General features: G+C 55.3%; 1 protein-coding gene across 2 annotated transcripts in view; it reads right to left on the reverse strand.

Moving 5' to 3' along the window:
• The window catches only part of KCTD16 (potassium channel tetramerization domain containing 16), a 53,329-nt gene extending 30,609 nt beyond the window's left edge, over positions 1–22,720 (reverse strand). The window contains exons 1-2 of one of the 2 annotated variants that reach the window (XM_054287719.1): positions 22,366–22,720; positions 20,883–22,026 (exon numbers count right to left, since the gene is read on the reverse strand). In XM_054287719.1, the coding sequence (XP_054143694.1) occupies positions 20,883–21,711 (829 nt within the window). In that variant the 5' untranslated portion in view covers positions 21,712–22,026; positions 22,366–22,720. Of the gene's footprint in view, positions 1–20,882; positions 22,027–22,296 lie in introns of both variants that reach the window. The other variant, XM_054287718.1, reaches the window with a different exon arrangement.
• Between the last annotated feature and the right edge of the window lie 839 nt (positions 22,721–23,559).

The following is a 23,559-nucleotide window of genomic DNA, read 5'->3' on the forward strand; positions in this document are numbered from 1 at the left end:
ATTTGTTTTCATGTAATAAATGGTATGTGGGGGAGAGGAAACAACCAGATCCATTTTGTAATTTGGAATCCATTTTACTTAGAAGATTAACTAAAACCACTATGAGTCTTTTTTAAAATAGTCATACTTTTAAAAATGGAAAAATTCTCACTTTTTCCTTTAAAATTAAAATTCACTGATGATACACACTCAGCAGTGAAACAGCTTAATTTCTCTCATCATCATCAAGAAGCTTTTGAGTGACAGAGTCAAGTTAAAAAGCCCTGATTAGCACATGAAATGACATAAAAGATCCAAACAAAAGCAGAGCTTCAGATCCCTCAAACACCCCAAATAAATAAAATGTTGGTGTTGGCAGAGCTTCTTTGTGGGATCTCCAATTCAGGAGAGAAAAGAATCCCCTTTTTCTCTTGGAGAAGCCTCAGGTGTGGCTACACACCAGCCAGCAATAAAACCCGGTCTGGCCAAGTGAGAGGAGTGAAGGGCAGTGTCCCCTGTCCCCTCAGCCTGGCCAGGATGACAAAGCAAATAATTGCAACCACTGTGAGGAACCTGAGAGTCACCAGGGGCTGCTCCTCCGAGCCCTCCCTGTGCCAGTGCCTTTCCCAAGCACAGGGGTCCCTTATTCCTGGAGTACATCAACACCTTCCTGTCCTCCAAACTACATTGCCTGAGATTTTCAGACAAAGCAGCCATGTTCCAAAGGAAAGTCTGAGAGAAACAGGAGAAAAGCACAGAAATGCTTCAGTCACACCCTGAGTGTCACCCAGTGACCTCTGAGAGCCAGCCTGAGCGAAAACAGCCCAATAAATTCAGAGAGGGGAACAAAGAGTGGGGGAAAAGCACCTTCTGCTCCTCTTGAGGAGCGCCAGGAGCGCTGCAGAGCAGCCGCAGAAGGGCCCCATTCAGATTTAAAGATAGATAAAGCCTGATGTTCCTAATGGATGATCACACTTTAAAATAAAGCAGATCTGATGTGCTCAGCTGAGCTGCCTCCCCTGACACCCCGAGCTTTCAGAACTGGCCTCAGCCCATGCCCACGAAAGCTCCATCAAATAATTACCAGCACTTTGTCTGGGGCAGAGCTTTAACCTCACACTGCATCATTTGAGGGAAAATTCAAAATCCAGTAACAGCTCCTTACTCATGGAGGGGATTGGAGTGGTCTGTGCTGCTGCCTCCCACACTGCCACTGTGTCCCCTGGGTATTGATGAGCCCACAGAGCTCTGCCCTGGCTGCTCCCGGGGCATTGGCACATGGGTGGCATCCAAACAGGGCAGAGAGAGGAGCTGGTGGCTCAGAAATGCCAGCTGGGCACTGCCAGCTCTGCCCTGGCTGCTCCCGGGGCATTGGCACATGGGTGACATCCAAACCGGGCAGAGAGAGGAGCTGGTGGCTCAGAAATGCCAGCTGGGCACTGCCAGCTCTGCCCTGGCTGCTCCCGGGGCATTGGCACATGGGTGACATCCAAACCGGGCAGAGAGAGGAGCTGGTGGCTCAGAAATGCCAGCTGGGCACTGCCAGCTCTGCCCTGGCTGCTCCCGGGGCATTGGCACATGGGTGACATCCAAACCGGGCAGAGAGAGGAGCTGGTGGCTCAGAAATGCCAGCTGGGCACTGCCAGCTGGGCACTGCAGCAGCCTGGGAGCTGTGTGCCATGGGGACAGCTCTGTGCCACCATCGTGGTGGGACAGAGGGCTCAGTGACCCTTGGAAAGCCAGAGCTGCCCCCGTGCTGCTGGAAAGGCCACTGCTTTTCTGGAGACATGTGACGTGCTCCCACTTTAATTTCAGCACGTGGATCAAGCAATTGTTTGGATTTTAATATTGAGTCTACGTTTCACTGATTTGCATTTAAATGTGTTGTCAGAGAACTTCCAGAAGTCTTTAATAAGAAGGGCGATTTGCATTTTAATGTGCACTTAAAGAATTTGAAGAAGTCTTTTCATGTGAGCTGTGTTATCTGAGGAGTGTTCACACTGGAGGGGAAGGAGAGATGCAAGTCCCAGCCTAACAAACCTGGTTCTGGGAGAGAGAGACAGAACCTTGCTGGACCTTGTGGGCAAAGAGATGGTGCCAGTGCAGATGGGGCTGAGAGGCAGCTGGGGAGGGCTGGGATGGCTGGGGAGCAGCTCAGGGGCTGAGCACTCCTGCCAGGGCTCTGAGGGACCCTGGGCTGGGACAGAGACCTCGGGGGGCTCTGCAGGGCTCAGCTGGGTGAGAGTGGCTCATGGCAGGGCTGGTGACAGTGGCTCACTGCCCAAGAATGGTGCCAATGGCTCATGGCAGGGCTGGTGACAATGGCTCACTGCCCAGGAATGGTGCCAATGGCTCATGGCAGGGCTGGTGACAGTGGCTCACTGCCCAAGAATGGTGCCAATGGCTCATGGCAGGGCTGGTGACAGTGGCTCACTGCCCAAGAATGGTGCCAATGGCTCATGGCAGGGCTGGTGACAGTGGCTCACTGCCCAAGAATGGTGCCAATGGCTCATGGCAGGGCTGGTGACAATGGCTCACTGCCCAGGAATGGTGCCAATGGCTCATGGCAGGGCTGGTGACAATGGCTCACTGCCCAGGAATGGTGCCAATGGCTCACTGGCACTGCCCTGCAAGGTCAGGGACACTCGGCTTCTCTTCTCCAGCTCCTTTCCCTTGGGCTTTCTCAGGGAGCAATTGTATGTGCCTGCAGATTATCTTGACAGCAAATTGAATTTCTACACTGCTCTTTGTGCTCCCAGCTGAGAATCAAATGTCTTCAATCCGCAGAACAGTAAAATCATAAAGAAATAAAACTGAAAGTTGTAGAATATCCCAATGGTCCACAAGGATCACCAAAGCCCAGCTCCTGGCCCTGCACAGGACAACCACAGGAATGTATCTTGTGTGGCTCCAGATTATGAAAACAGGCCCTGGACCTACTCTCTACAAAAAACCTCCCAAGTTCAGTTAATCTTGAAGTAAACCAGGTCAAAAATCGCTGCATAAATACCCAAACACCCAGAGGTGCCCATTCCAGGCAGGAGCAGAGCTCCAGGCCTGCCTCCGCTCCAAGGCAGCCCCTGTGCCCCGGGCTCTGTGCCCTGCTGAACAAACACACGGCTGAGCCATGCACAAACATAAATCACCCGGGGAAACAAAGCCATTTATTGTTAGGAGATGAGTCCTTCACTTTCAGTTCACATAACGTCACTGCACCCAGTGGCCCGGGCTGTGACCTCCTGGGGGTGCTGGCACTGCTGCCACCCTGCCCTGGCACTGCTGCCACCCTGCCATGGCACTGCTGCCACCCTGCCCTGGCACTGCTGCCACCCCACCCTGGCATTGCTGCCACCCCGTCCTGGCACTGCTGCCACCCTGCCCTGGCACTGCTGCCACCCCACCCTGGCATTGCTGCCACCCCGTCCTGGCACTGCTGCCACCCTGCCCTGGCACTGCTGCCACCCCACCCTGGCATTGCTGCCACCCTGGCACTGCCCGGGCTGGGCAGGCCCTGGCACGGTCTCTGCACCCTCCCTGCCCTGCCTGGGCCTGGGTGAAGCAGCTGCCCCTGCCCTGTGCTCCCCAGGAGGGGCTGACAGCTCAATCAGAGAACCAGGAGGGCTGTTGGGACCATCCAGCCACGTTTGATAAATCCCAGAATGACAGAGTGTTCTGTTGGAAGTGACCCACAGGGACCATGGGGTCCAGCCCCCGAGTGGGTGGCTCACACAGAGCCCACAGCCCTGGCACCTTTAGCACCACGCCCTGCCCACCTCAGCCAATGCCAGGGCTAAATGCAGATCTATAAACACATATAAATGCACTGAAATATGTACCCACATGTCCAGCTGCTGCCCTCCCACCGAGCTCTGACCAGCCCGTATCCCACAGTGCAATCCAAAGTTGAAAAACTGCAATTAGCCAAGAGCAGACATACGCAGGGAGGCAGCACAGTAATTAGAGCGAGGCAAAGTGGGCATTCAGAGTTTCCATTCCATAACACATAATTGGCCCATAAGTGAGAGTGTTTGTTTGTTTACTCAGAGCAGGGTCACCCACTGCTGGCACCGAACAAAGCTGTCACGGGCTTTACATGCAATAGGCTTCTGCTGCTTAAGCCAATTATTTTCTCACCAGAGATCAGAGCATCAATAAAGACTGACAAATAAACCAGTTCTGATCAGCTGAAATATTGGTTTTCTGGGGGTTTTGTTGTATTTTTACTACAGTAAACAAAGCCAGTGTCACATCCACACTGCCAGCTCCTGGGCTGCTGCTGAGCCTGGCCTGGGCTGAGCTTTGTCCCCATCCAGCTGCCAAAGCCAAGGAGCAGAAACCACAGTGCCAAGACAGGTTTGTGCCGCCCTGTATTTAACCAGCACTTCCAAACCAAGGAGAGCTTCCCCTGTAGCAGAAAGCAGAACTGTTTCTGGTGGCTTTGGGTGGTCACAGTGACACGGTGTCCCTGTGCCATTTGCCACTTTGTTCTCAGGGTGTGCGACGCACACCGACCCAAACTCCAGCTCCAAAGGCTGAAACCCAATAAAGGTCTCACTGAAATGATCTGAGCCCCACTGGCGGATGGGCTCGGCAGTGCTGCTCCTGCAGCCACCCACAGGTTCATCCATTTCCCTCAGGACCTCGTGGCTGGAGCACATCAGCTCCAAGGGCTGTGGGACAGGGCTCATCACATGGAGCCAGCTCCTCTGGGGACATATGGGACACGTCCCTGTCCTGCAGAAGGAGCCTGCTCTGGGTGAGCTTGGATCCAGGTGGACGTGTTCAGAACAGCTCAGTAAAGATGTGACTCCTGTACATCCAAACAGCTTCTGGCAAACGGTGTCGCTCTGGATTTACCAGCTGGATGGCTCTGGAGTGGCTGTGTCCCTGTGCTGGCTGGCACACAGCAGGGCAGAGCTGGCTGTGCCAGCCTGGCCACCCAGAGCACAGCCAGAGCAGAGCAGGGCACAGGGTAGGGCACAGAGCAGGGCACAGGGCACAGGGCAGGGCACAGAGCAGGGCACAGCACACACAGCCCAGGTCTCCCCGTTTCCATTCCCAGCTGGGAGGGGAAGCTTTGGGTTGGAGCTGCAGCCCCAGGGCCCTGCTGGAACGCAGGGACACAGGAATGGGGGGCACACCCCAGCAGCCCAGCCCCAGGGACAGGACATGGGGGCACCCCCTTTGAACCCCTTTTTGGAAAGGCCCTTGGCACACCCCTGGCTTGGTCCTTCTCTCTGCACTGGGGCTCAGAGTGGGGCACACAGGGATCCGGCCGTGCCCACTGCTCACAGCAGCGCCAACAGATACAAGCCAAGGCCTTACACAAAGCTCAAAGGAAATACAATTTTCCCCCACGAAACGTTCTTTAAGGTTTATCTTAATCTCTTCTTTTCAGTCACTGCATCCCTTGGGAATAAGCACATTAAACCACTGATGATCTGTACAAGCAAGGAAAGGCATTACAGCGCCATTATCAATAAAAACCAATTTAAAATCCTCCCAATATTTGGAGAAGAGCTACGGCACAGTTGCAAACAAAATCTCTGATCACTTTTTCAAACAATATTTAATCTGTCCTTTAGCCATGGTTTGCAAAAGCTGCATCTGCAAACAAAAAATAGTATGGGACTGAGGCTGTCACTCCAGCTGAGCAAACACTTCCCAGTGCCCCTGATATTCCACTTATTATTCCATTTACTTGACTCACCAAAACATACCGGTGGTTATTCCTTGCAGTGCAGAGAGCTGGCAGGGTCAGGTGCAGGAAGTTTGGGCGAAGTTTGGGTGCAGGAAATTTGAGTGCGGGAAATTTGGGTACAGGAAATTTGGGTGCAGGAAATTTGGGTGCAGGAAATTTGGGTGCAGGAAATTCTCCCTGGCCCCACCGGCCTGGGGGTCCCTGGGATGGAGAGACAGGATCAGCGTGCGGGCAGAGGGAGATCCCTCCCATCCTGCACCCACAGGGGCTCAGGGATCGAAGGCACGGTTTCAAACACAGTGCAAAGTGCAGGAAATTGATATTGCAGAGCTCTCTAATCCCCTGGCTCAGAAGCAGCATCAGGAACTTTCAAGCATTTCTGGCCCCCATGGGTACTGCAGCCCCAAGCAGAGCAGTGGTGGTGCTTCCCAAAGCCCCTACCCCTCAGCCCAGCCCCTCAGCCCTTCCCCTCAGCCCTGCCCTGCCCAGCTGCTCCAAGGGAACCCGAATTAGCTCCAGCACCTCTGGCTATGGCACGGCCTGCTCCCTCAATGTCATCTTACCCGGGATAATTATGGCAAATGCTCATTATCAGAAGTAGGTGGGAGGGTGATTCTGTGTGCTCCAGGGGATCCCCAAAGCCCAGCCCAGCAGCTTGGCTGGCCCAGCAAGAGGGGACGTGCCAGCCCTGGGGGGGACAAGGCATCTCACAGCCTTGGAGATGTGGTCAGGCATCCCTGAGCCTCCCTGCAGCCTCAGGCAGCTCCTGCACCCCCCAAACCCCGCACATCTCAAACAGTGAAGCTGCAAGCCAGGGCCCTGGGCCAGGGGGGATCAGGGGTCCCTGGGTGCCCCCAGTGCTGCATTCCCAGACCTGCTGTGCTCGGGGGGTGGGAACAGAGGCACCAAACTCCGTGGGCTTTAGCAGGGAGAGCTGTGATTGCACATTTGCATGCGGGAGAGAGGATGAGTAATGGCAGCAGGCACGAGGGAGGAATAGCTGAACCTGATTAGCCCCCACCTGCACTGCTGCTCTGCCCTTGCCATGCGTTTGTGGGCTTTGCTGGGACCCTTCCCTGCCAGGCTGGGCACGGGAGCTGCACCAAGGACAGGGAACAGACAAGGATTTATCTTTGCTGGCCCAGGCGCTCGATCACAGCCAGACCTCAGCAACATGTTCCTTGTTAGGAGTGAGCTGGGCAGACACGTCCTCACTGCTTTAACCCTCGGGAAAGGTTGTTTTCCCCAGTCTACAGATCTCAAACACCTCCAGCTTGTTCCAACTGCAGGGAGCTCTGGGGCTCTCCTGCTCTCTGTGCTGGGCTCTAAATCAAACACCAGCAGCAGCTGCAGCAGCTCCCGTGCCCAGCTGCACACAGCAAACCTCCTGCAGGAGCAGCTCCGTGTGCCAGGGCACTCCACACCCTCCCAGGAGGTGCCACCAGCAGGGACAGAGCCCAGCACAGCCCAGGATGGCACAGGGAGCTCCTGGGCCTTCCCTGAGTGTGTGACACAACACAGGGGCACCAGGCTGGAAAATGAACACAGGTGCTGTGTGCCAAACACTGGGGCCTTCCCATGAAAATGAGTGCCGCGTTGTGGGTGTAAAATATTCACGCGGGCATTAATAATTTGTAGCAGTACATGTATTTTCTTTCCATAAAAAATGAAACAAACTTATAAATTATGATGAAAATACAACCCCGTGTTTCATGACAGGGTTAGAAAAGGAGGGTCAGCCTGGGGTTCTTCCAGTGCAATCAGGAGCAGAAGCATAACCCTAACCCTAACCCTAACCCTAACCCAAACCCTAACCCTAACCATAACCCTAACCCAAACCCTAACCCGAACCCTAACCCAAACCTTAACCCTAACCCTAACCCTAACCCTAACCCTAACCCTAACCCTAACCCAAACCTTAACCCTAACCCTAACCCTAACCCTAACCCAAACCTTAACCCTAACCCTAACCCTAACCCCAACCCTAACCCTAACCCAAACCCTGCCTCCCCATGAGCCTGGGCAGGGCTGAGCTGCCCTTGGGCACAGGGACTGTTATTCCAGAGGAGGTTAGGCTGAGCACATGGGAACCGTAAATAAAATATAGAGAGAGCAGCTTTAGGCAGAAATTGGGCTATTTCAGTCTGGCATTCCATGGAAAAGAGATTCTGAGACTTGTACATGAGCACAGACACAAATGCGCTCAGGGAAGGAAGAAATGACAAGCAGAGCAGTAACAACAATAGTCAGAGAGTAATTTGTTCTTAACCTGCTCAAAATAAAAATAACTGGTGAACAAGTTCACTCCTTGGACCATCTGCATCTCATAAACATAAGTTAGAATGCTGGCACCATCTGTTCCATTGGAATTTGAATGCCTCACCAATGTGCCAGCTCCCAGCCCTGCAGCAAGGACAGCAGCCCCCTCAGTACCAATCCTATGCTGGGCCTTCCAGAGAGGATCAGCCCTTCCAGAGGAGGGATCAGCCCTTCCAAAGGGGATCAGCCCTTCCAAAGGGGGATCAGCCCTTCCAGAGGAGGCATCAGCCCTTCCAGAGGGGATCAGCCCTTCCAAAGGGGATCAGCCCTTCCAGAGGGGATCAGCCCTTCCAGAGGGATATCAGCCCTTCCAGAGGGGATCAGCCCTTCCAGAGGGGATCAGCCCTTCCAGAGGGGGATCAGCCCTTCCAGAGGGATATCAGCCCTTCCAGAGGAGGGATCAGCCCTTCCAGAGGGATATCAGCCCTTCCAGAGGGGATCAGCCCTTCCAGAGAGGATCAGCCCTTCCAGAGGAGGGATCAGCCCTTCCAGAGGGGATCAGCCCTTCCAGAGGGGGGATCAGCCCTTCCAGAGGGGATCAGCCCTTCCAGAGGAGGGATCAGCCCTTCCAGAGAGGATCAGCCCTTCCAGAGGAGGGATCAGCCCTTCCAGAGGGATATCAGCCCTTCCAGAGGGATATCAGCCCTTCCAGAGGGGATCAGCCCTTCCAGAGGAGGGATCAGCCCTTCCAGAGGGATATCAGCCCTTCCAGAGGGATATCAGCCCTTCCAGAGGGGATCAGCCCTTCCAGAGGGGGATCAGCCCTTCCAGAGGGGGATCAGCCCTTCCAGAGGGATATCAGCCCTTCCAGAGGAGGGATCAGCCCTTCCAGAGGGATATCAGCCCTTCCGGAGGGATATCAGCCCTTCCAGAGGAGGGATCAGCCCTTCCAGAGGGGATCAGCCCTTCCAGAGGGATATCAGCCCTTCCAGAGGGGATCAGCCCTTCCAAAGGGGATCAGCCCTTCCAGAGGGAGATCAGCCCTTCCAGAGGAGGCATCAGCCCTTCCGGAGGGATATCAGCCCTTCCAGAGGGGATCAGCCCTTCCAGAGGAGGGATCAGCCCTTCCAGAGGGGATCAGCCCTTCCAAAGGAGGATCAGCCCTTCCAGAGGGGAGATCAGCCCTTCCAGAGGGGATCAGCCCTTCCAAAGGGGATCAGCCCTTCCAGAGGAGGGATCAGCCCTTCCAAAGGGGATCAGCCCTTCCAGAGGGATATCAGCCCTTCCGGAGGGATATCAGCCCTTCCAGGAGAGCTCAGCCCTTCCAAAGGGGATCAGCCCTTCCAGGAGAGCTCAGCCCTTCCAAAGGGTCCCCATCACCACCACGGAGCAGGTCCGGTCCCCTGGCACTCCCTGTGCCACTCTCACCTCCCTGACTCTGCTTGTGGTGACAAACAGATCTGAGACCCCAGCCTGAGCCAGAGTGGCTGCTGGGTGAAATCAGGTATAAGTTTGGATTCAATGGCAGAAAATGTCCTGTGAAGTGTCTATAAAACCTACTTTGCTAAATGAGCCTAGCAAGATTTATCCCATCTTTTAATTAATCATTACTAGAGAGGTTGTTGAAAGTCTTTGCATATTTCTTATTGGTCCTAGTGGAAAGAAATCCATTTTAAAATGGAAATTAATATAATATCTGCATGGCCTTCTTCAGTGATTTTTTTTGCTTAGCAATATTGTAGAGTTACAAACCATACATCATGTCCTGTGCTGCTCAGAATCAATTTCTTCACAGAGGAAAACCAGAAATGTGCTCCCTCACCACTGCAGGATATAGAGTGAATGAAGCTGAGGGAGGGAAGAAAGGCAAAACACAACCAAGCAAGTAAATCTTACAGACGTAGCCCATATCCATTTTTTCCTGATCAATGGAACTCTGTAGGCATGTTCACAAAATTTAATTAAGTTCTGTTCCCCAAGAAATCTATGTGCAATGTTTCCCTGCAATTATTTATTTACTGTCTGCCATGTAGCTTTTAGCTTTCCTCAGGAGAGTGCTGGATTTCTGCTGCATTTCCATCAGCACAGGCTGCTTCCAAAGGCTTTGGGGGAGGGTTTGCTCTTCCCTCGCTGCCTGTGGGTTGATTGTCTTTTTGCAGAGAAAATCTGCGAATGTTTTTAGGCATTCTGAAATTCTACTTCAGCACCACGGAGTCACAGAACCACGGATGGTTTGGGCTGCAAGGGACCTTAAAGCCCAGCCAGTGCCACCCCTGCCATGGGCAGGCACTGGAGGGGCACAGCTGGGTGGCCCTGAAGGTTCTCAGCTCCAGGCTGGAGTTCTGCTGGTGTTTGTACCAAAGCCAAAGCAGAAGCAGGACAGGCAGTGCCCAGCTGCAGGCCAGGCTGCTGTGGGGCCAGGGCTGTGCCTGTGCCAGCCAGGATGGGCTGATCTGGCACCCTGGTTTCCTGACATTTCCTAACCCTTCTGATGTCGACATTCGTGTAGTGAACTTTCTCACCCACTTTCTGTAAACAACTCATTGTTTTGCATTCCTTTATGGAGGAGGAGAAAGTTGATGGGCTGTTGGTTTGTCCAGTGTCATTGGAGAGGTGGCACTGTCACCCTCCAATCCACTGTCACTCTTGGAAATCCACAAATGTTGGAGTCAGAAAATAAACTTCCCTTTTTCTTCACCTTGAGAACAGCGGTGTGTTCTTTGGTGTCCTACAGTGACACTGATCCCTGCAGGTGCTGCTGGGGGCACAGGCTCCAGCCCCTGTGCCCCTGCAGTGGCTCTGTGGGCCTGGCACAGCAGGCACTCCCTCCCAGGGACGGGAACATGCCATGAAGGAGCAGAGCAGCCCCAGCAGCCCTGAGCCCCTGCCTTATCTGCAGGAGCCCGAGAGGCTGCGCAGCTCTCAGGGAGAGGTGGGCAGATCTGTCATCCTCCCACACGTGCCACCTGCCTGTTCCAGCCTGCTGGGGACTCGTGGGCTGCTGCTGCAGGAAGGGAGGCAATTATTGACAGTTCCCAGTGGATCCGCTCCAGCCCTTCGGGCCTCGGCACAGCAAAGATTGTTTGGGCTTCGTAAACCCAGAAAACTCGTGTAAAGTGAGCACTGATGCTTCCTAGGAATGGAAATAAGATAGAGCAGGGTTTGATCCTCCCCACCAGTGACCTCCACCAGATCTGGGACCTGGGCTCTCCCCAGCCCTGCAGATGTCACTGAGTTGTGAAAATTCTTCCCATACACCAAACTCAAACAAACTTTTCACTCCCTCTGCACGAAATGGCACCTCTTGACTTCTGCCTTCACCTACAGGACTAAAGCAACAGATCCTTTAATCAAGTCTTTACCAGTGAAAGCATTTTTATCAGCATCCTTATTTAAATATCCTTTGTCAGGCAAGGGAAGGCACAGAAGGTTTCTGCCTGCAGCCCCTGCTCTGAGGGAAGGGAATGATTTAATCCTCACATAACACAAGTGCATTGACTTGGGAGAATAGAGGGTTTGTTCTCCTGAATGCTCCCAAATTAATGAAATCAGGAATACCTGGAAACTGCTCTTCTCCCAGCTCGAAAGGAGAGGTTTTGCATGCTGGTAATTGTGGCTCTGCCAGGGAGAGCAAAGCCACCCATGGGCTGCACGTGGGCTGGGTTAAACAGTGCCCAGGGAGCTCCTCAGCCCTGGGTACAGCACCTCTCCTCCAGGAGGCTGTGGCTCTGGAGGGGATGGCAGCAGCGAGAAAAGGTCACCGTGGGCAGGGCTGGCAGGAGGGCTCACACAGAGCACTGGGCTGGCAGCAGGGCTGGGGCAGTGCCCGTCCCTGTGCTGGCACTGCTGGGGCACCTCCAGCGCTGGGGCAGGAGCATGGCCAGGGCAGGGACAGAGCTGGGAAAGGCTGGAGAATCCCTGACAGAGCTGGGAAAGGCTGGAGAATTCCTGAGGGAGCTGGGAAGGGGCTGGAGCCCCAGGAGAGGCTGAGGGAGCTGGGAAAGGGGCTCAGCCTGGAGCAAAGGAGGCTCAGGGGGCCTTGTGGCTCTGCACAGCTCCTGCCAGGAGGGCACAGCCGGGGAGTCGGGCTGTGCTCCAGGAACAGGGGCAGGAGCAGAGGGAACGGCCTCAGGCTGGGCCAGGGCAGGCTCAGGGTGGGCACAGCAGGAATTTCCCCATGGAAAGGGGGCTCAGGGCAGGCTCAGGGTGGGCACAGCAGGAATTTCCCCATGGAAAGGGGGCTCAGGGCAGGCTCAGGGTGGGCACAGCAGGAATTTCCCCATGGAAAGGGGGCTCAGGGCAGGCTCAGGGTGGGCACAGCAGGAATTTCCCCATGGAAAGGGGGCTCAGGGCAGGCTCAGGGTGGGCACAGCAGGAATTTCCCCATGGAAAGGGGGTGCAGGCGCTGGCACTGCCCAGGCAGGGTTGGAGTGCCCATCCCTGGAGGCGGCACTCGGTGCTCTGGGCTGGGCACAGGGTGGGTTTCAGGCACAGCTGGGACTCAGTGCTCTGGGAGGGCTTTTCCAGCCTCAGGGACCCCAGGATTCTCGACTCTGTGACAGCATGTCATGCCCTGAGACAGAAGGAGCCCAAGTTCCCAGAAGTTTTCAGCGACATTTTCCCGACAGTGACCTCTCAAGGAAGCCCAGCTGCTCCTAAGCAGAGCACATTAAATACATTCTCCACGGCAGCCTTTGCAGTCAGGCAGCCCCCACGGGAGCACACGCTGAGCTGCACAGAGGCTGGGCCAGCTCTGCTGGGCTCAGCACAGCTCCTGCCATTAACCCGGGCTCCTCAGAGCTGCTCTTCTGGTGCTAAAACACATCAACAACAAAGGGCACCAACAGTGTAACAAATGGCACTATTTGTGCATAAAATTATGTTACCACTGACCACTGCTGGACCATTAATTCAGAAAAAGAATTCCCGCTGCAATTCCACAGCAGGGCAATGGTCATTTATTTTTCCCACAATTAGGCTGCAACACCAAACCAAAGGAAAAAGCACCAGGCAGCCTCTGGAGGCCCAGTTCCCTGCACTGACTGATGGTCGGGAGAGAAAGCCAAAGAAAACCAAAGCCAACAGACTTTTAGAACAAGCAGTAACTCCTCAGATTCCTTGCTATTGATTTTGGCACAGTAAAACGAGGGGGTTTGAGATCTTCAGTGTTTCCCCTACACTCACACAGAGGCAATGGCACTGTGGGAGAAAACTCTGTTCCAGCTGTCTATGAAAGCCCCATGACGGGTCCTGCTGGCAGATTTAATGTAAGTGGTGGTCAAAAATCCCATTTTTATAGGAGCATCAAAGGGCAGGTTTGCAATAAGCCATGTTCACCTCCCAGCCTCGGGATCAGCCCCTGAGATCCTTCTGGGACTGGTGCTGGATTTGCCCACACCAGTGAAGGCTCTGGGCTCAGAGAAATCCAGTGCCATTCCCTTTGCAGGAGCACTAACACTCTCCCAAGCTCTCTGGTGGTGTGGTCTTTCCTCACTCAAGCCTTGCTTGGAATTTTTTGCTTTGGAAATATTTAAAGTGCAAAATTCAGTCAAAATCAGCATGTTCCACTGGGTTCTATTTCAGCCTGATTTAATTCCACTGTAAAAATACACTGTGATTCAGATGGATGGAAATTCAATCTGAGGTGCTGAAATGAGTCTCCTCCAAAACATGCAGAGAGGATTTTTCTCTCTAAACTTGACTTTGAGGCCCTGGCCAGGCCTGAGGCCAGGAGGGCAGGGCTGGGTGTGTTCCCAGCTGCAGCCCCTGCCCAGATCCAGGGTGGTGGGAGCATCCCTGGGGCTGCTGCTCCCTCCACGCTGCTGTAGGATCACTCCCCAGAGCCCAGGATCGCTCTCCTCCTTGGGATTTAGGGTTTGGGGATGTTGTGCTCCCTTTCCAGCATCGCAGCAGCAGGATTTCCAGGATGGATTGCAAACCAGGACGGCCACAGCTCCCTCACTTTGTTTCTGCTGGAGGAATTTCTCAGCTGCCCTAACAGCTAATCAATGAGCTCCTGGAAATCATTAATCACGTCGTTAGAGAGGCAGGGGCAGAGCAGGGAAATCTGTAACACAAGTGATGTATGAGCAGCTCCTGGACGGGAGGACATAGTGAGAGTCGATAGAGGGGTCACCGGGGCACCCTCCAATTGACCACTTTACATTTGTGGGCATTTCTACTCAGCTTGGACCAGCTCAGCTACTGAAATGCAAAATAATTCTAACAGCTCAGACTTCTCTCTCTCCTTCAAACACTGTTAGACAGCTGACTTAGCAAGGTGCTTTGGGGAAACTCGGGGAAACAGCCCAGCCAGGGCTCTGCTGGGCATTCTCTACTGCATTCACTCAGGCCTGCTAGCAGAGAGAAAGCCAAGGGACAATCACTCAAAGGGACTCCAGCAGCCACAGAACCACGGAATGGTGTGGGCTGGAGCCCTGTCACCCACACCTGGTCAAAGTCCCTCTGTGCAAGCCCAGAGGGGCTGGGCAGGCTCAGTCAGGTCCGTGGGCCCGGGGCCACTCCAGGCCGCTGCAGTGACCAGGGAGGGACACACTGCCCCGGCACGAGCTCCTGCACACACCCGAGTGCTCAGGGCAGCCCTGGGTGAGGCCAGGAGCGTTCCAGGTGCTCAGCACCTCCCAAACCATCCCCACAGCACCCTCCCTCACCGAGCACCTCTGCAGCTTCAGCTCCTCTACCCTTGGGCACTGGGAGCAGCATTAGGAGCCCTGATAATGGCAGCAACGTTTGAGTGTATTCCAGAATTGACTTGAGTGCATCTGAGAGTAGCAGAGGAATTGCTGCCACAGGATTCCTGGCTCTGGGCAGCTCAGGCAGCATTACACCTCAGTGACAATTGAAGTGACTCTACCAAGCCTAAAGCACTTTAATCTATTTTCTTCCTTCTTAAGAAATACAATTTCGAGCAAAGAAGCTCAAAGAAAAAAGGGTTCTTCTTTCTGTGTGCAAAGATGTAATTTAGATTTTGTTTAGTGTCTGTGTATTTATTGTACGTGAGCCTTGAACTTGAAAAGCCGAAAAAAAAAAAAAAAAAGAGGAGAAACTGAGAAAATATTGTGGTTACAAAATTAAACAAACCCAGGATGGCTGGAGAGAAAAAACCCAACCTGCTGCAAGGAAGTGTTTGCGTGTGTGCACAATATGTTGTGGGATTTATTGAACGGCAAACGTCGGGTTTGTGTTTTCCCATTTGCACCCCTCACTCTCTGACTGTGCTTGGCTGAGACCACAGGCACCTCCAGCGAGCTCTGGGGAGTCACAGCTCAGCGGGGTGAAGGGGCTGCAGAGAGGGGCTGGGGGAGCTGTTCTGAGCCTGGCCTGGGTTATGGGGCTGCCCAGCCCAGGAGTGCCGTCCCTGGCACAGGGCAGGGATTGCCTGGCACCCAGGAGTGCCGTCCCTGGCACAGGGCAGGGATTCTCTGTGCCCACAGCCCTCCCTGGCACAGGGCAGGGATTGCCTGGCACCCAGGAGTGCCGTCCCTGGCACAGGGCAGGGATTCTCTGTGCCCACAGCTCTCCCTGGCACAGGGCAGGGATTCTCTGTGCCCACAGCCCTCCCTGGCACAGGGCAGGGATTCTCTGTGCCCACAGACATCCCTGGCACAGGGCTGTTTCCAGCTCAGCAAACCCTGCCCAGCCTCCCAACAGGGCTGGGGACCTCGTGTGCTGCTCCTGGCCCACGGCCAGCCCAAGGCTGCACTTTCAAATACACGGATTTTTCTTTTTCCCCCCTAAATGCCAGCTCTCCTTGGTTAATCTGTTAGTCATTGCGGTCTTTTTCTGGATCACAGAGCAGCAGCGCTGCAAGTGCCAGGGGAGGCTGTGCCTCCATCCCTCCCCGCTGCCCTGTGGCAGCCCTGGTGGCCGGGCACAGTGAGGATGTGCCCACGGCCGTGCCCACAGCCGGGCCCTGGCTCCATGGGGGTGTTTGCAGTGCCCCTGGCACACTGCCCTCCTGGCAGGGAGGGAAAACACAAACTGCAGGCCACTCAACACTGCAGGCAGGGCTGGCTTATCTCACCAGCCACAAAGCCCCTTCCTTCCCCCAGTCATGGGACAGAGGGACAGAGGGACAGAGGGACAGAGGGACAGAGGGACTGAGGGACTGAGGGACAGAGGGACAGAGGGACAGAGGGACAGAGGGACTGAGGGACTGAGGGACAGAGGGACAGAGGGACAGAGGGACAGAGGGACTGAGGGACTGAGGGACAGAGGGACAGAGGCACAGAGGGACAGAGGGACAGAGGGACTGAGGGACTGAGGGACTGAGGGACAGAGGGACAGAGGGACAGAGGCACAGAGGGACAGAGGCACAGAGGGACAGAGGGACAGAGGGACAGAGGGACTGAGGGACTGAGGGACTGAGGGACTGAGGGACTGAGGGACAGAGGGACAAGGCTACTCCTTGGCAGCAGCCTGCCTGGCTGCTGGGACAGGGGGCTGCTGCCGTGCCCAGGAGGTGCTTGGAGCAGGGCACAGCTGTGGGCAGGAGCAGGGCAGTCCATAGGGGTCACAGCCAAGGGTCAGGGTGACCTGAGTTACCAGTGAGCACTGGGCAGAGCAGGCCAGAGCCAAAGGCATCCTCACTGCCTCCTCAACATCACTGTCTGTAGATGTCAGAACAAACTCTGAGCCCTCAATCCAGCCAGCTCTTTTGTCAAGTTTTGCTTTGCTTACTCACTGAGCAGCAGATTCTTGGCCTAATCTGACAGTCAGATTTGACAAAACTGGTTTCCAATAAATAACAGCATTTCTGATCTGTGGAATAACTCTAATCAACAACTCTGCAGGTTTTTCAGTCTGCCCTGACAAATTGGGAGAGCAAAAAAGCTTGGAGCAAGGTCCTTCAGCCATGAGCAGGCTGACAGACCTGGCTGGCTGCAGCCCCACCACCTGCAGATGATCATCCTGGTGAGAGGGTTTGCTTTGGCAAGAGGAACCACAGGCATCAATGATGACAATAATTACCTGGAAACAGAAACATCTCCTGTCAGCGGGGAAGAAGCTTGCATTATTCATTGGATTAGACTTCATTTTGCTCACTTTGGGGTCATTTTGATCTTCACTGATTTTAAACCAGACAGAAGCAGCTCCTGGATCATGTGATTTACAGAGAACTGGGTGATGTTCCTCTCCCACATCTTGCCCGTTTGACAGCACAGCTGTGGGTGTCACTGTGCAAAGGCTGCTCCGTTTTGTGAGTCAAATTTCTGCCACACAATGAATTTATGAGTCAGTGGTAGGCACATCAGGATGGGATCCTCTAGCTCAGCCACACATGCACGGTGACAGGCCCCAGCTGGCTGCAGCAATCCCAAATGGATCCTCTGGTAAAGCAGACACCAGGATTATCCCAGGGAACGGTGCCCAAAGGACAGGCCTTGGGAATGTCACCTGACATTTCTCCTTCCTGCTGCCCGTCCCCAGCCAAGAGGATTCATCTGCTTATGCCAGGACACTCTGCAGCCTGCCTCACAAACATCTCTGCCCATCAGCCTCCTGCCAGCAGTGCAGGGCACACCTGCCAGCCCCTGCCCAGAGCAAGGGGAGCGCAGCATCCCCGGGGTCCTGGAGTGAGCAGAGCCTGCAGGAGCATCCTTCATCCATTCTGGGCTTTCAGAGCACCAGCAACGCCTCACCTTTCGCTCTGCACATCCGCACCGCCTGGGCTGCTCCCTGTGTGCAGCTGGGAAGGGGCCAGAGCAGGGAAAGGCTCCACCAAATGAGACCAACCATGCTGTCAGCCCTTGTCAGAGAGAGAGGGGGACATGGCTCTGGGCTGCTGGGGCAATAGCCGTGTCAGATGGGGCTGCCAGGCAGATTTATGCCATGCCATGCCATGCCATGCCATGCCATGCCATGCCATGCCATCCCTGGCATGTCCCTGAGGCCCCAGCTGCCCCACAGGCACACACATCCCGCTGTGTCACAGCGCTGCTGGCAGGAGCCTGGCAGTGCCCGTTGTGCCCACGGCCCAGGCTCTCTCAGCAAACAGCCCAGGGTGGCAGTGCCAGGCTCACCCTGCAGGGCTGGCGGTGCCAGGCTCACCCTGCAGGCTGGTTTGGGACAGCCTCCCCCACGGGGGGCTCCCTCCTACACCCCCTAAGAGCACAGCATGGCCCGTGGGACAGAGGGCCCTGCAATATTGAGGGTGCATTTCTCCCCAGCACACACTGTACCCGTGTGAGAGCTGCTCAGCTCCCACCCCCTCCGCTCCATCTCAGCCACTTTCAGATGGATTTGAACGTGAAAAATGCTCTTTATCTTTGTGCCAACCACAGGCATTTTCCTTCCCAGTGCTATTTGGAGCATACAATGTGTTTGGTGTATTGAAACACCATTCCTCCCTGAATTCTTGCTCCTTTGAACTAATCATCCATTTCCAGCTGAGAATATTTCCTCCAACATGCCTTTGACAGGAGTTCCTGAGCAGCCCTGCAAAGACCACCTCTGCCTGTGCCTCCCCGGTTGTGTCAGACACCTCCAGGTTCAGGCCCATTAAGCTGCTCACAGCAGCCTGATGATTAATGCTTACACAGGCACAGCTGGCAGCATCTAAAGAAGTAATTATGGCTAAGCAGCTGCAGAGGAGATGCCATGCTCCACTGCAAAGCCAGATGTCAGTTTTATTGGTCCTCAAAGTTTCAGAGGAAAGGGCTCTGGGACGATGGGAATGGAATCATTTCAGGAGATGTGGAGAGGGAGCTCCTTTGCTCCAGGTGGAGCCTGCTGTGAGGGGCATCAGCTGCAGAGCCCTGATGTGGGGCCAGGGCAGATCCACAGCCAGAGCTCCATGGCACCGGCACCAGCACCAGGCAGAACTGAACTGCTTGGACAAGAAAGGGTCATCTGGCACCACAGCCGTGGCTTTGGCTTTTACCTGGGAAGGACGCTGAAAAATCCCCCTCTGAATCTGTGGCAGTGTCAAAACCCCACAAAACCGATCAGAGCCAAATCCAAAGCCTGCTGAACTGAATAGGGATCTTTCCAGGAACTTCAATTGGATTGAACTGATGAGAGAAGATTTTGTGACACCTGCTAAGGACTTTCATTCTCCAAAATTTCTATGGTACCTATCCTCTTGGTCCCTACCCTGGCTGAAGTGTGGGAGCAGTGTGCAATCCTCTAAAGTAAAAATTTCAGAAATATGAAAATCAGGAGTCTGTTTTGCTAATTCAGGGAAAGCCTATGTTCATCCTCTCTTCAATTAGCAGAGATCATTGTGCCTATAAAGAACTTATATTTTTTCCTTATTTTAAATATAAATGCCAGCACAATTTTTCTAATCCATTCCTTTACCTACATTAATTCTCCTACTAGAACTTGTACAAGACACTGTAATTTCAAGCAGAAGCTTCTTAATAACACAAATCATCTATCCCTGTTGGAATATAAGCGGATCCGTGACCTTAGAACTATTTTGCTAAGAAATCCAGCTAGAAAACTAATTTTAAGTAAACCTACAGATGTCAAAAACCCAGATGGCTTTTCAGGATGCTAACTTAAGCTTCATTGCATAAGCAGATTAGGGCTGCCTGTTGAGCCCCACACAAGAGTAGATGGCACTGAATCCATGGAATTACACCCAAACTGTTCACTTCCTGATGCATCTTCCATCGAAAACTTTGTCAGCCCCACACACCAGGAGCCTGCTCACTGTGAGCACCACACCCGGGGTGGCAGCTCTGCGTTCTCCTTCCATCTCTCTATCTATCTGTCCTTCTATCCCTCTGTCCCTCTATCTCTCTATCCCTCTATCCCTGTGTATTTCTGTTCCTCCATCCCTCTATCCCTGTGCCCTTCTATCCCTCAGTCCCTCTATCCCAAGGCCACTGGCCAAAGCAGCAGCTGGCTACACTGATGGATGGGGCAGTTGTTCCATCCTTCATCCTCCTCAAATGAAAATGGAGGCAAAGAGCCTCACGAACCTCTCAAAGGTTTCGGCACAGCAGATGTGCAATGATTTTGTGGTTCAGCCTCACGGGACCCAGATTAGCCCGCTGTTACCATTGGTAACCAGCCGTACCTGGCTATCAGGGGAAGATAACGAGCCCGTGAGCGCTCCAGCTCAGGGCAGGAGTGGCGTGGCTCGGGGTGGCTGCGGGAAGCAGGGCACAGGATGCTCCTGGAGAGGACACCTGCCTTTCCACGGCGTGTTGTGTAACAGGGCCCAGCCCCTGCCCCTCTCCGAGCCCTCATTCCAGAGCGCAGCAGCTGCTCCGAGAGGGCCCCGCTGAAATGCGGCCAGAGGGATGGAATTGTGCTTTCCCTCCCTGCGTGGAAGCGTGTCAGGGCTGCTGACAGATGGCTCGGCTGCCTGTGCCTGATGATTATCAAGCCTCTATTACCTTTGCAAAGTGAAGCCCAGTCAAAGGTTTTCTGTAATGAATTTCGCTGTGTTTGCACCCTCGGTTTGTGTCCCACACATCCCGAAGCGTGCGAGGTGCGCGGGCGCTGATTTACAGTGCCAGAGGTGCCGCGTCCTGCGGGCACAGGCGCGGTGCTTTCGGCAGTCTGTGCTGCCACCTAGCCAGGCCCGGCCCGCCGAGCTGAGCCCCGCTCCACCTGCACGGCCCGCACGGAAAGGTGTCCCCGGGTCTGAGCCCCAATTCACCTGCACGGCCCGCACGGAAAGGTGTCCCCGGGTCTGAGCCCCAATTCACCTGCACGGCCCGCACGGAAAGGTGTCCCCGGGTCTGAGCCCCAATTCACCTGCACGGCCCGCACGGAAAGGTGTCCCCGGGTCTGAGCCCCGCTCCACCTGCACGGCCCGCACGGAAAGGTGTCCCCGGACCTGAGCCCAGCCCGAGCCTGGCGGGCACGGCACCGGCGCTCCCCGGCTGCGGGCTCCCCCGGCGAACGGCACGGAGCAGCCCGAGCTCGGCGCTGCTCTCCCCCTCCCCGTGCGGCCGGTACTTACGGTAGAAGACATATTCGGTGTAGCTGGACCAGACCTTGTCGTCTGTGTACTGGTTGACGAAGGAAGCCGTCACCGAGGAGTTACAGGCCACCATGTGGAATCCACACTCGGACAACATGTCAAAAGCCCTCTCCAGGTGCTTGAACTTGAGATAAAACCTGGAGGTGTACCTTTCTGGAGCCCTGTCCGGGTCTCTGCTTTCATTCAAACTTTCTCCAAAAACCTCTTTGACCAAAGAAATCCTTCCACAAACCAAAATCCTCGGGACCCTCCTGAATTTGGCATCTGCTTGGCTCTCCCTGCCAATGGTGCACGAGCCACGGTAGCCGATGGTGATGAATCCCCACTTGCGGTCGGGCGGCAGCAGTGAGGGGGGGCAGATTCTGGTGTCACTGCCCTGGGACACCTCTTCGTAGTCACTGTGGCAATAATCATCAGGGCTTTGCTTGCTGTCGTCGGGAGTCAGGAGCTTGACCAGGTCCGGGAGCTGGAAGTACTCAGCCTCCCTCCTGAGCCTTCCCTTCTCTGGGAAGTGGTCGGGCAGAACCACTTGCTTGTCCCTGAGATAGTCCAGAATATAGCGGAACAGGAAACCATCTCTGTCGATGAAGAATCTTCCCTTGGAGTCCTTGGCCAGATCGTTGGCCGTGTCTCTCTTTGGGGTGAACATTTTCCAGAGCAGGGAGTGAGGGGTGCCAACCAAGGTGGAGTGGCGAGTGAAGTAAACCTGGCCGCCCACGTTGAGCTCCACCACCTCGGGGAAGGAGGGCAGCCCCGGCCCCTGCTCCCGGGCAGGAAGGTAAGTCCTGCAGTTGCCGCTTAGAGCCATTGTAGTTTAAACTGGAAATCAGCAGCACGGAGAAGCAGGACTGTCAATCACATCGGAGGGTAGAATAAAGCTCCCAATATTAAGAAGAAACAAGGGGGAAATGAAAATTGAGAAAATAAAAATAGCCAATAGAACTGTTTAAAAGAAAAATCTGAATTGTCCATGAGTGACAGTGTGGCAGAAGTGGTTTATGCACAGAGCCACGGAGGCTGGAGGCTCGAGAGCAATCACCTCATGACATGCAATCACATCATCAGATCTTCCAACAAAGCCATCAAAATCAAGGTCAAGCCAAGCCTATGGTCATTCACAGGTCTGTGAAAAGGGGAAGCAAAACAAGGCACAAATTACTCTTTAAGCATCACAGCTGCTGCAACAGAGCAAAGCAGAGCAGTTTGTAGAGCCAAGCTAAATCTGCTAAATAGGTCTCTTTATTTTGGCAAGTTCTACACTTCTATTTCACAAGTATTCATCAATGGAAGGGCTACATACGACTCCACTGTTTAAAAGAAACGGCAGACTTCATCTTTAAAGAAACATCTAAATTAGACATGCACACGAGGGAACAAGAACGGGGAGTCTTACCTTGGTAACAATTAATGCATAGCTCTTGTAAAGAAAACCAAAATGTCAAGACACTCAGAACACACATACAGCCACACAGGGTCCGGGTAGTGTGAATCCGATCCCAGCAAGGGACAGCAAAGGCAAGAGAAGTGCTCTTAGCAGCATCCACGGAGGTCTCAAGTGTTAAACCGAGTCACAGGGAAGTTAACCGTGGCGGGTGACGAGGAAACCAGTACATACAGCACGGCGGAAGAAAATCAATAAATAAATAAACAAACAAACAAATAAATGAAATAATTCCCGAGCGGACGCGCCGGGCTGGGGGAGCGGGAGGGCAGCGGGGGCCGGCCCCGATGACTTGCAGAAAGCCCGCAGCCCGCGCTAGGCACTGCCGGGCTCCGGCGGCTCCCGCGGCGGCAGCGCGGCCGGCGGCTCCCCCATGGCCCCCGGGACCGCGGGCACCGCCGGGGCCGCCCCGCGCCGGCTCCGCTCCGCCCCGCTGCGCGCTCCGGGCTCGGCTCAGCGCTCAGCGGCGCGGGGCCGCCAGCGCGGAGGGCGATGCCGATTGCATCATCTTAAAGGAGTCGGGCCGGGATGGGCACCGCGTCCCGCACCGGCACCGGCACGGGGCAGCGCCGCGAGCGGGCAGCGCCGGGCACGGGCACGGGCACGGGCACGGGCACAGGCGGGCAGCGCAGCGAGCGGGCAGCGCCGGGCACGGCACAGGCGGGCACGGCAGGGCGCGCACAGCCCGGGCAGCACCGCGGACAGCGCCGGGCCGGGCCGGGCAGCGCCGCCCGCCGCTCAGCGCCCGAGCTCCGGTGCAGTCCCTCCCGCTCCGTCCCCTCGGCCGGCAGCGCCCGTCCCCCGCCCGCCCCCAACGTGCCTGTCCCGGCTCCGCGGGGGCTCCCGGCGCGCGGCCGCGGCTGCCGGCCAGGAGCGGGACTCGCTCCCGCTGCCGCCGCTGCTCATCTCCCGGAGCCGGCGGGGAGGGGACCGGCCGCGGGGCGCGGGAGGAGGAGCAGGGACCGGGGGCGGCTCCGGCGGTGCGGAGGACCCGCTGTACTTGCGGGGCTCTCACGGGGAGAGCCGCGGGCGCGCCCGCACCGCCACCTCGTGTCCGTCCCCGCTGCTCGGCCCGGGCGCTGCGGGCACGGGGAGAGGAGCCGGCATCCCGGCGGCAGCCGAAACCCAGCGGAGGAGCTGCGGGAGCGGCTCCCCCGAGCACCCCACACTGCCGGGCATCCGCGGGAACGGGGCAGCACAGCCCCCTGACAGCTC

The sequence above is a fragment of the Melozone crissalis genome, unplaced genomic scaffold (genome assembly GCF_028551555.1).
Source record: "Melozone crissalis strain CALT ecotype California unplaced genomic scaffold, PUWL_Pcris_2 ptg000061l_1, whole genome shotgun sequence".
In the NCBI taxonomy this organism is placed as follows: Eukaryota; Metazoa; Chordata; class Aves; order Passeriformes; family Passerellidae; genus Melozone; species Melozone crissalis.